This window comes from Nerophis ophidion, linkage group LG10 (genome assembly GCF_033978795.1).
Source record: "Nerophis ophidion isolate RoL-2023_Sa linkage group LG10, RoL_Noph_v1.0, whole genome shotgun sequence".
Lineage (NCBI taxonomy): Eukaryota > Metazoa > Chordata > Actinopteri > Syngnathiformes > Syngnathidae > Nerophis > Nerophis ophidion.
In genome coordinates, this window is record NC_084620.1 from 73,013,718 (window position 1) to 73,027,100 (window position 13,383).

Sequence of the window (13,383 nt, forward strand, 5' to 3'; positions counted from 1 at the left end):
GATTTTGAGAGGGGAGATGATGAGAGTGACGGAGGAAAAAGAACACACAGCGAGAGACAGTGGACGCATTGGAGAGCAATGGACTGATGCAGGTGTATGTACTGCAGGTCATTAAAGAGTGTGATTCACTGAGGCCGAGTGTGGTCATTCCAGCCAAGCAATGGGGGATCTGGGAAAGAGTCCTCCCACACATGTATTTTATATTTATGCACTTAACACGTTTTTAATATTCATATATTAAACAGCTGTTTAATTAATACTTATACACTAAACATGTAAAGGAGGAATTGGAAGTCTGGGACACTAAATAAGGCACACTTGGAAGTAATGAAGTTCTTTGTGTGTGCAGTTGCAGCAGAAGTCCACAGGAGGGCGCACGTTCCCTCTTCATAATTCTGGTCTCTCTTTCTCTCTTGTCTCTCTCTAGCGTGCTCTTCCCCCCCAGTCCTTGTCTAGTTTTATCGGCCAGCCCTATTGGCCATTTTTTTTTTTCCACATAAGCTAGGTTTCTCATACTCTTATATTTATACACTAAACATGTATTTAATATTCATACACGAAATGTGTATTTAATATTCATAAACTAAAAATGTATTTAATATTTGTACACTAAACATGTATTTCATATTTATACACTAAACATTTATTTAATATTCATACACTAAACAGGTATTTAATATTCATACATTAAACAGTTATTTGATTAAAATGTATACACTAAATAAATGTTTAATATTCATATATTAGCAGTTGTTTAATTAATACTTATACACTAAACATGTAAAGGAGGAATTGGAAGTCTGGGACACTAAATAAGGCACACTTGGAAGTAATGAATTTTATTTATGTGTGCAGTTGCAGCAGAAGTCCACAGGAGGGCACACGATCCCTCTTAATAAGTCTGGTTCTCTCTCTCTCCCTCTCTCTCTCTCTCTCTCTCTCTCTCTCTCTCTCTGTCTGTCTCTCTCTCTCTCTCTCTCTCTCTCTCTCTCTCTCTCCCTCCCCCCCACATATTGACCATTTCCCTATTGTTTTACAGCCCAGCCCTATGGGTTTTTTTTTTTCAAATTACTGTTTTTTTAATTGATTTCTATTTGATGTCTTTTGCAATATATATTGACATCGTTTTATCGCCCAGCTCTATCGGCTTGTTTCCATTTTCTTCAGTTGTTTTCTCTCTATGTGTCATGTTATATATTGGTTTAGTTTAACGGCCCAGCTCTTTAGGGATTTTTTTTCAGAAATAATATTTTTTGAATTGATCTTTTTCGATAATTATCGATATCGTTTCATCGCTCAGCCCTATTGGCCTTTTTCCTTTTTTTATTCAATTGTTTTGTAATTATATTTTTTTTTACATAAGTTAGGTTTCTCATACACTTATATTCATGCACTAAACATGTTTTTACTATTTATACACTAAACAGGTATTTATTATTTATACACTAAACAAGTTTTTAATTTTCATAAATTAAACAGTTGTTTAATGAATACTTATACGCTAAACATGTAAAGGAGGAATTGGAAGTCTGGGACACTAAATAAGGCACAACGGGAGGTGCCCCCCCCCTCCAACGCCCCCTTTGTATCCAGCAGTTTCAACTCACCACCACACCCCTAAGTGCACCACCGATTCATCAGGACCGCAACAGACAATCTTCTGGCCCAGCCAAGGGGCCCAGGTTGGACTGTGTGTGTGTGTGTGTGTGATTGGTTTAGTGTGGGTTGTTCAAATGGGGAGGTAGCGTGTGAGTGGGGAAGAGTGTATGAGTGTAATCAATGTCTGATTATTGTATTTTAATCCGGTTATTGTAAAGTAAATTGTTCAACTTTATAAGCCGTCTCCTCTCGCTCTCTCTTAGAGTAGATTCTTACATAAATATTGAATAATTCGAGTCATCCCAATAAGGTCAAATACAGTCCTTTACAGGCTCCCGTACAACGGTATTATATATATATAAATATAAATGTGGAAAATGTGGGTGAATGTGGAAGTAGTGTCAAAGCGCTTTGAGTACCTTGAAGGTAGGAAAGCGCTGTACAAGTACAACCCATTTATCATTTATATACATACATACCCCGCCTTCCACCCGATTGTAGCTGAGATAGGCTCCAGCACCCCCCGCGACTCCGAAAGGGATAAGCTGTAGAAAATGGATGGATGGATATACCGTATTTCCTTGAATTGCCACTGGGGCACTAATTAATTTAAAACTTCTTCTCACTTCTGCACTTACCAAAAGCATGCGGTAAAAGTAAGCATGTAACTTAGATATGTAAAAGCGCTTTGTGTCACTAGTGAAAAGCGCTGTATAAATATAATTCATTTCACTAATTCACACGATTGATGATCATTCATTTTTAAATGGTGGTGTTAAAAAGCAAATAAATCTCCATCTTTAGTGATAAATGTGTCCCCCGGATGAACATGTGTCACAAACATTGTATTAGATGATATGTGGATGTTGTGCTTACTTGGACTGTGATGAAGCTGTGAGGACTCAGGTGGTTTGTCTTCATGCTCTTCAGTCTTCACAGAGACAACAGTCAGTGGAAACTTGCTGACATCAGCCTCCTCCTGCCCTACAGGACACTCTCCCTCCTGACTCATCCACACTTCCTCCTCTTCCTCTTTCATGTGGGGGGGCTGTGGATCCTCCTGCTGCTGAAGGGGACGTTCTTCTTGACGAGCGTTCATCTGTTGGACGTCCACAAGACAACACAAACAAACTTCAGCTCAGATGTGTCAAATATTTTTTAGTCTATCAAATATAATATTTTCCAAGTGGACTGACACCACTTTGTGGTGATGTTCTTCTACACATGGAATAATCATCAGTTATTGATTATTATGAATTGTGTCATTGATCCTGTTTCCTGCATTTACATTAATTACTGATTAAAAAGTAGCAACTTACAGAAATGTTTAATGTCTTTAAGCGTGACTGTAATATACAACAAAAAACAGTTAAATTATTAAATAAGTCAATATAATTCTCATAGAGAACATATAAAATACACTCCTCAAGAAAAACGCTCGCATTTGCTACAAAGGCCTGCTAGCGGGCTAAAGCTAGCACGTTAGCTTCGAACAACATTTGAGATAAATAAGATAAATAATATGAAAATATATCATGTATATTACCTCATAAGCCGCGTGTACAAGAGAGGAGTGGAATATATTCTTCCTATTGTTACACCAGCAACTCTTTTTTGTCTTCTGTGGCCGGGCGAAGGAAGTGTGCACCACTCACTATTGTCCCAGTGAAACACGTGTTTGAAGGAAGTGTGCACCACTCACTATTGTCCCAGTGAAACACGTATTTGAAGGAAGTGTGCACCACTCACTATTGTCCCAGTGAAACACGTGTTTGAAGGAAGTGTGCACCACTCACTAGTGTCCCAGTGAAACACGTGTTTGAAGGAAGTGTGCACCACTCACTATTGTCCCAGTGAAACACGTGTTTGAAGGAAGTGTGCACCACTCACTATTGTCCCAGTGAAACACGTGTTTGAAGGAAGTGTGCACCACTCACTATTGTCCCAGTGAAACACGTGTTTGAAGGAAGTGTGCACCACTCACTAGTGTCCCAGTGAAACACGTGTTTGAAGGAAGTGTGCACCACTCACTATTGTCCCAGTGAAACACGGGTTTGAAGGAAGTGTGCACCACTCACTATTGTCCCAGTGAAACACGTGTTTGGAGGAAGTGTGCACCGCTCACTATTGTCCCAGTGAAACACGTGTTTGAAGGAAGTGTGCACCACTCACTATTGTCCCAGTGAAACACGTGTTTGAAGGAAGTGTGCACCACTCACTATTGTCCCAGTGAAACACGTGTTTGAAGGAAGTGTGCACCACTCACTATTGTCCCAGTGAAACACGTGTTTGAAGGAAGTGTGCACCACTCACTAGTGTCCCAGTGAAACACGTGTTTGAAGGAAGTGTGCACCACTCACTAGTGTCCCAGTGAAACACGGGTTTGAAGGAAGTGTGCACCACTCACTATTGTCCCAGTGAAACACGTGTTTGAAGGAAGTGTGCACCACTCACTATTGTCCCAGTGAAACACGTGTTTGAAGGAAGTGTGCACCACTCACTATTGTCCCAGTGAAACACGTGTTTGAAGGAAGTGTGCACCACTCACTATTGTCCCAGTGAAACACGTGTTTGGAGGAAGTGTGCACCGCTCACTATTGTCCCAGTGAAACACGTGTTTGAAGGAAGTGTGCACCACTCACTATTGTCCCAGTGAAACACGTGTTTGAAGGAAGTGTGCACCACTCACTATTGTCCCAGTGAAACACGGGTTTGAAGGAAGTGTGCACCACTCACTATTGTCCCAGTGAAACACGTGTTTGGAGGAAGTGTGCACCGCTCACTATTGTCCCAGTGAAACACGTGTTTGAAGGAAGTGTGCACCACTCACTATTGTCCCAGTGAAACACGTGTTTGAAGGAAGTGTGCACCACTCACTAGTGTCCCAGTGAAACACGTGTTTGAAGGAAGTGTGCACCACTCACTATTGTCCCAGTGAAACACGTGTTTGAAGGAAGTGTGCACCACTCACTATTGTCCCAGTGAAACACGTGTTTGAAGGAAGTGTGCACCACTCACTAGTGTTCCAGTGAAACACGTGTTTGAAGGAAGTGTGCACCACTCACTATTGTCCCAGTGAAACACGGGTTTGAAGGAAGTGTGCACCACTCACTATTGTCCCAGTGAAACACGTGTTTGGAGGAAGTGTGCACCACTCACTATTGTCCCAGTGAAACACGTGTTTGAAGGAAGTGTGCACCACTCACTAGTGTCCCAGTGAAACACGTGTTTGAAGGAAGTGTGCACCACTCACTATTGTCCCAGTGAAACACGTGTTTGAAGGAAGTGTGCACCGCTCACTATTGTCCCAGTGAAACACGTGTTTGAAGGAAGTGTGCACCACTCACTATTGTCCCAGTGAAACACGTGTTTGAAGGAAGTGTGCACCACTCACTATTGTCCCAGTGAAACACGTGTTTGAAGGAAGTGTGCACCACTCACTATTGTCCCAGTGAAACACGTTTTTGAAGGAAGTGTGCACCACTCACTAGTGTCCCAGTGAAACACGTGTTTGAAGGAAGTGTGCACCACTCACTAGTGTCCCAGTGAAACACGTGTTTGAAGGAAGTGTGCACCACTCACTATTGTCCCAGTGAAACACGTGTTTGAAGGAAGTGTGCACCACTCACTATTGTCCCAGTGAAACACGTGTTTGAAGGAAGTGTGCACCACTCACTATTGTCCCAGTGAAACACGTGTTTGAAGGAAGTGTGTACCACTCACTATTGTCCCAGTGAAACACGTGCTTGAAGGAAGTGTGCACCACTCACTATTGTCCCAGTGAAACACGTGTTTGAAGGAAGTGTGCACCACTCACTATTGTCCCAGTGAAACACGTGTTTGAAGGAAGTGTGCACCACTCACTATTGTCCCAGTGAAACACGTGTTTGAAGGAAGTGTGCACCACTCACTAGTGTCCCAGTGAAACACGTGTTTGAAGGAAGTGTGCACCACTCACTAGTGTCCCAGTGAAACACGTGTTTGAAGGAAGTGTGTACCACTCACTATTGTCCCAGTGAAACACGTGTTTGAAGGAAGTGTGCACCACTCACTATTGTCCCAGTGAAACACGTGTTTGAAGGAAGTGTGCACCACTCACTAGTGTCCCAGTGAAACACGTGTTTGAAGGAAGTGTGCACCACTCACTAGTGTACCAGTGAAACACGTGTTTGAAGGAAGTGTGCACCACTCACTATTGTCCCAGTGAAACACGTGTTTGAAGGAAGTGTGCACCACTCACTATTGACCCAGTGAAACACGTGTTTGAAGGAAGTGTGCACCACTCACTATTGTCCCAGTGAAACACGTGTTTGAAGGAAGTGTGCACCGCTCACTATTGTCCCAGTGAAACACGTGTTTGAAGGAAGTGTGCACCACTCACTATTGTCCCAGTGAAACACGTGTTTGAAGGAAGTGTGCACCACTCACTATTGTCCCAGTGAAACACGTGTTTGAAGGAAGTGTGCACCACTCACTATTGTCCCAGTGAAACACGTTTTTGAAGGAAGTGTGCACCACTCACTAGTGTCCCAGTGAAACACGTGTTTGAAGGAAGTGTGCACCACTCACTAGTGTCCCAGTGAAACACGTGTTTGAAGGAAGTGTGCACCACTCACTATTGTCCCAGTGAAACACGTGTTTGAAGGAAGTGTGCACCACTCACTATTGTCCCAGTGAAACACGTGTTTGAAGGAAGTGTGCACCACTCACTATTGTCCCAGTGAAACACGTGTTTGAAGGAAGTGTGTACCACTCACTATTGTCCCAGTGAAACACGTGCTTGAAGGAAGTGTGCACCACTCACTATTGTCCCAGTGAAACACGTGTTTGAAGGAAGTGTGCACCACTCACTATTGTCCCAGTGAAACACGTGTTTGAAGGAAGTGTGCACCACTCACTATTGTCCCAGTGAAACACGTGTTTGAAGGAAGTGTGCACCACTCACTAGTGTCCCAGTGAAACACGTGTTTGAAGGAAGTGTGCACCACTCACTAGTGTCCCAGTGAAACACGTGTTTGAAGGAAGTGTGTACCACTCACTATTGTCCCAGTGAAACACGTGTTTGAAGGAAGTGTGCACCACTCACTATTGTCCCAGTGAAACACGTGTTTGAAGGAAGTGTGCACCACTCACTAGTGTCCCAGTGAAACACGTGTTTGAAGGAAGTGTGCACCACTCACTAGTGTACCAGTGAAACACGTGTTTGAAGGAAGTGTGCACCACTCACTATTGTCCCAGTGAAACACGTGTTTGAAGGAAGTGTGCACCACTCACTATTGTCCCAGTGAAACACGTGTTTGAAGGAAGTGTGCACCACTCACTATTGTCCCAGTGAAACACGTGTTTGAAGGAAGTGTGCACCACTCACTATTGTCCCAGTGAAACACGTGTTTGGCCAACATTTGTTCCGCGGTTGAGAACACCTCGATGACGTCACACAGGAGGAAGAACAAAACAAGATGGCGTCTGGCGGAGAATACGTTGTTTTGGTTATTATGGTTTCTAGGTCTTAATTACAACGTACATGTGCACATGTGTGTCGTTTAACAGAGTAAACGTCGTTATTAATTGTTTGTATGCGGATACATTAGTCTGAGTGCACTTTGACGTGCTAGCCTAGCCTGCTGGTTAGCTTAGCTTGTTAGCTGCTAACAAAGAGAGGCGGAAGTGATCGACACATCAAAGCAGAGATCCAATGTAAGTGTAAAGTGTTTTTATTGTGTGAACATGTCTACATTACAAATGATGTGAGTGTTGCTGAATCAGCAACTAACTGCTGCCGTTGAAGAAATATTTGTGATGTTAGAAAAAAAAACAACAATAGCAAATTACAAAAGAGGAGAAGGAGCGACAACATCAACAACTGGACACAGTTTTCAAGAAACATCAAGTTGTGTTACACATCCATCCATCTTCTTCCGCTTATCTGAGGTCGGGTCGCGGGGGCAGCAGCCTAAGCAGGGAAGCCCAGACTTTCCTCTCCCCAGCCACTTCGTCCAGCTCTTCCCGGGGGATCCCAAGGCGTTCCCAGGCCAGCCGGGAGACATAGTCTACCAAACGTGTCCTGGGTCTTCCCCGTGGCCTCCTACCGGTTGGACGTGCCCTAAACACCTCCCTAGGGAGGCGTTCGGGTGGCATCCTGACCAGATGCCCGAACCACCTCATCTGGCTCCTCTCCATGTGGAGGAGCAGCGGCTTTACTTTGAGTTCCTCCCGGATGGCAGAGCTTCTCACCCTATCTCTAAAGGAGAGACCCGCCACACGGCAGAGGAAACTCATTTCGTCTGCGGGATGGAAGGTGACGGTCATTCAGTGTTGGTTTCCGGCCATGTCGCTCACGTGGAGTGATTTCTCCAGATTCTCTGAACCTTTTGATGATATTATGGAGCGTAGATGTTGAAATCCCTACATTTTTTGCAATTGCACTTTGAGAAACGTTGTTCTTAAACTGTTTGCTCACGCGGTTGTGGACAAAGTGGTGTACCTCGCCCCATTGTATTCCGTTTATATTTACATCTAACACAACTTCCCAAAGGGTATTTTATATATATATATTGATTTATGTATGTATGTTCAATTTAACAGATGGGATTGATTGAATGCCCTGAGAATTATACTGGATATTCTTTTGTAATTGCCACAAAATAATGTGTAGTATTTTGTTAATTTCTTGCCAAAAGTATTTTAATTTTATAGATATTTTCATAGTAGAATATTGTCCTTAGGGCCCTCTGGCCCCCCATGGAGGACCCCTAAAATCTGTGCCTTTTAAGACCTCACTGTTGGCTTTGTAGGCTCATGTTACTTCTCAACTAGTCAAAGTTGATGCTAATCGACCTGTTTCTTCTCCTTTTTACTGAATGTGAAAGCAAAAGTGAGTCCACAAATAACCCAATCGTAAAGCAGAATCGAAAATTAAATCTGAATTGGTGAAATCTTGTCTATTTCCATCCCAGCATGTGTTTGTCTTCTTGTGTCCTGCAGACGTCTGTGAAAAATATCGCCCACCTGAGCAGCAGGAGGGGTCCTCCAGTATGGAGCAGAAGAAGTCACAGTACCTCCACGTGAAAGAAGAGGAGCCACAGCCCCCCTACTTTAAAGTGGAGGAAAAACAGCGGCTGTCCCCCCACTTCATAGAGGAAGAGAAGAGACACCTCGTCAGTGTGAAGAGTGAAGATGATGAGGTCAAAGGTGAGGGTGTGGAGAAGAGAGAGGCGGAGCCTCCAAGCAGCAGTTTAGCAGAAGCTGATGGAGACCACTGTGGAGGATCACAAGCAGACAAGCTCTTAGCTCCACTATCAGATAGTGAGGACACAACGTCACACTCTCCTGACACTGATGATGAAGACTCTAAAGATGATAAGACATGTCACACTGACAACACTCACTTCACATCTTCTCACTCTCACAAAACTTTTAAAGACCATTGTCGTCTGAAAAGACACATGAGAACACACACTGGAGAAAAACCCTTTTCTTGTTCACTCTGTGGTAAAGGTTTTGGACATAGTCACGATTTGAAAAGACACATGAGAACACACACTGGAGAAAAAACTTTTTCTTGTTCAACCTGTGGTAAAGGTTTTGGACTTAGTCACGATTTGAAAAGACACATGAGAACACACACTGGAGAAAAACCCTTTTCTTGTTCACTCTGTGGTAAAGGTTTTGGACTTAGTCACGATTTGAAAAGACACATGAGAACACACACTGGAGAAAAACCTTTTTCTTGTTCAACCTGTGGTAAAGGTTTTACAGAAAGTAATAATTTGAAAAGACACATGAGAACACACACTGGAGAAAAACCTTTTTCCTGTTCGACCTGTGGTAAAGGTTTTACAAATAGTACAGATGTGAAAACACACATGAGAACACACACTAGCGAAAAACCTTTTTCTTGTTCAACCTGTGGTAAAGGTTTTACACAAAGTCAACATTTGAAAGTACACATGAGAACACACACTGGTGAAAAGCCTTTTCCCTGTTCAATCTGTGGTAAAGGTTTTACACAAAGTCAACATTTGAAAGTACACATGAGAACACACACTGGTGAAAAGCCTTTTTCCTGTTCAATCTGTGGTAAAGGTTTTACAACATGTACATATGTGAAAGTACACATGAGAACACACACTGGTGAAAAATCACATTCCTGTTCAATCTGCAACAGAAGCTTTGGTGACCGATCAAAGCTTGTAGCACACATGAGAAGACACCCAGGAGAGAAAGTGTTGAGTTGCAGTGTGTGTGGTGAAAGATTGTCTTCTAAGTACCAGTGTAAGAAACACAAGTGTGCTGGTGAGAACAGCAGCAGCAAATGAAACTGCAGGATTTGAAATAAACTGTCCAGACTTTCATTTTGACTTTCTAACAACATCAGCACATATAACATGTGTGACATTGTTGTTTGTCTAACAATCTGTTTAATATGCGCCTACATTTATAGATTAGACACTAAAATGAACGGAACAATTTGACTGAAAGGGTGAGAATAAACAGTACATAAAATATGTTACATACAATAAACATTGTATGTGTATATATTCATAATTCACTTTTATACTTATTCAGAATAGTGTTTTATATGTTTTTATTAAATAATGAAGTGTTACATATTTTATTTTCTAATTGTAGATGATTCCATCGATGAACTCTTATATATGATGTACATATTTGTTTTACATGTGTTCATACCTTTGCTTTTGAGTACACATAAATCCCTCTTAGTTCATATTTACTGGTTCACATCTGAAACATCTTCTGGACCACTTCTGGAAGCATATTATTATTTACTTTATACATCATTTGAACAGTTGTCTTTTATATAAGATCATTTACTTTTAAAATGTGTGACTTTATGAATCATTTGTTGGTTGTCAATAATCCATTCTATTAATCATCTTTATTACTTTCTTGTGTAATATGATGATTGTGTGATTGTTTTATATGTATGTCCCCAGACTTTTATGCAATAAACAATGTATGTTTCAACTAAAGTTGGGTACAATAATTGTAGTTCAAATTGGAAGGATGTATTTTATTCTAGTTAGTATTGCACTCCATGTTTTTCATGTTTTCTTTATATGACTTACATGTAGTGTCCAGCTTACTTCATCATCTATATGAACTCCTAAAAATGTGATGACCTTTACTCTTTCCATTTCAATATCATCCGTCATAATTTGTTTTACATTTTTACAGTCTCCAAAAATGATATATTTAGTTTTATTGATGTTTAATGACAGTTTATTGATGTGCAGCCATCTTTTTATGGACAAGTTCTCTCTGGAAAAAATAAAATGAGAGTTAAATCAAGCGGTAATGAAGATTATTTTCTACATAATTACACTCAGTAGTGACAATTAAAGACACTTTCATCCTGTTCATTTGAGCAAATAAAAAGAGTAAAGTGTAATATTGTAAACAATAGAAGAATATTAATATCCGCAGTCAATATTCCAACATTGTGAAGCTGAGCTATGGTAAAAAATATATTCAGCATTAAAGGCTTTATGAGAGTGATGTAATTATCACAATCAGAAATACTTTATTGATCCCCAAGGGGAAATTAAAATGTTCAGCACTGTTATAAACATGTGAATATTCAATGTAATAATGTATGATATTAATACAATAATAAAGTGGTACGTTTAGAGATGTGTAATATTGTGTGTATGAACATCCTGAATGTTTTCATGCTAGAATAGTTTTAATTAGTAGAGAGTGAAACAAATGAGGCAGTAATGATAATAATGGTTTGTTTTAAGCCTGTTTATGAATAATTAAAGATAATTAAAATACCAAAATGTAGCTTAAATCCTCAGTGAGCTGAACTCCAGCAGTAAAGATGAGAGAAATAATGTGGAAAGGTCAGAAGTCAAATGTTTCTTCAGGTAATACATGGAGCCTCTGCTGCCACCCAGCGGCCGTTGGAAAGAATGCATACATTTTGTTTTGATGTCCTTAAAGGCCTACTGAAAGCCACTACTAGCCACCACACAGTCTGATAGTTTATATATCAATGATGAAATATTAACATTGCAACACATGCCAATACGACTTTTTTAGTTTACTAAATTGCAATTTTAAATTCCGCGCAAAGTATCCTGTTGAAAACGTCGCGGTATGATGACGAGTGCGCGTGACATAACGGATTGTAGCGGACATTTTGTTCCAGCCCCGATCCCAGCTACAAGTCGTCTGCTTTAATCGCATAATGACACAGTATTCTGTACATCTGTGTTACTGAATCTTTTGCAACGGCAGGTTTCGGTGAGAAAATTGTGGTAATAAGTTGGCTCTTACTGTAGACATGAGCGGAGAGCTTGCGTCATTCCTCCTGCACCTGTCAAAGAGGCAGCTGCAGACTCTCTTGCCTCCTCCGACCGGCCGCCCCAGAACATGGGATGTTTCCACCGTGGAGGAGGGGGAAGAAAAAAAATCTCAAGCCGGCCCCAACGGCTGCCTTCGCTTTGCCTCAGAGACACTGGCGGTCACCACACCCGTGGCCACACCCCTCCGACTTTCAGGTACAACCATATAATCTCACTAAAACACTAGTAACACAATAAGCAGATAAGGGATTTTCCAGAATTATCCTAGTAAATGTGTCTAATAACATCTGAATCGTTCCCACTGCCCTCGTCTTTTTTTTCTTCTAGGCCTTCATTCTCAGTTTCCTCATCCACGAATCTTTCATCCTCGCTCAAATTAATGGGGAAATTGTCGCTTTCTCGGTCCGAATACCTCTAGCTGCTGGTGGCCATGATTGTAAACAATGTTCAGATGTGAGGAGCTCCACAACCCGTGACGTCACGCGCGCATAGTCTGCTACTTCCGGTACAGGCAAGGCTTTTTTATTAGCGACCAAAAGTTGCGAACTTTATCGTGGATGTTCTCTACTAAATCCTTCAGCGAAAAATATGGCAATATGGCGAAATGATCAAGTATGACACATAGAATGGACCTGCTATCCCCCTTTAAATAAGAACATCTCATTTCAGTAGGCCTTTAAAGCTGCTTTTTACTTGTTGTCCTGTACACTAAACATGTATTTAATATTTATACACTAAACATGTATTTAACATTTATACACTAAACATGTATTTAATATTAATACAAAAACATGTATTTAATATTTATACACTAAACATGTATTTAACATTTATACACTAAACATGTATTTAATATTAATACAAAAACATGTATTTAATTTTAATAAACTAAACATATATTTAATATTAATACATTTTGGGCTCCAGAGTACTGGAGCCCGAACGGAAAACGCTCTATAGCCCGCAGACTTTTTTTTGGGCTTTGGGAATCACTAATAAGCCGGAGTCCTTTGAAGGCAGATTTCTTGCCGGGACATAGGGTACAATACAATCGGCAAGATAGGATGGAGCTAGACCGTGTAGTATTTTATACGTAAGTAGTAAAACCTTAAAGTCACATCTTAAGTGCACAGGAAGCCAGTGCAGGTGAGCCAGTATAGGTATATATGTATGTATATATGTATGTATATATGTATATAAAGGTATATACAGTACAGGTATATATGTATGTATATATGTATATAAAGATATATACAGTATAGGTATATATGTATGTATATATGTATATAAAGGTATATACAGTACAGGTATATATGTATGTATATATGTATATAAAGATATATACAGTATAGGTATATATGTATGTATATATGTATATAAAGGTGTATACAGTACAGGCGTAATGTGATCAAACTTTCTTGTTCTTGTCAAAAGTCTAGCAGCCGCATTTTGT

General features: G+C 40.7%; 1 protein-coding gene across 1 annotated transcript; it reads left to right on the forward strand.

Moving 5' to 3' along the window:
- The first annotated feature begins 7,052 nt into the window (after positions 1-7,052).
- On the forward strand, positions 7,053-9,953 carry LOC133561275 (oocyte zinc finger protein XlCOF6.1-like). The gene is made up of 2 exons (XM_061914637.1): positions 7,053-7,296; positions 8,584-9,953. Exon 2 carries the CDS (start codon positions 8,634-8,636, stop codon positions 9,915-9,917), a length of 1,284 nt encoding a protein of 427 aa, XP_061770621.1. The 5' UTR covers positions 7,053-7,296; positions 8,584-8,633; the 3' UTR covers positions 9,918-9,953.
- The last annotated feature ends 3,430 nt before the right edge of the window (positions 9,954-13,383 follow it).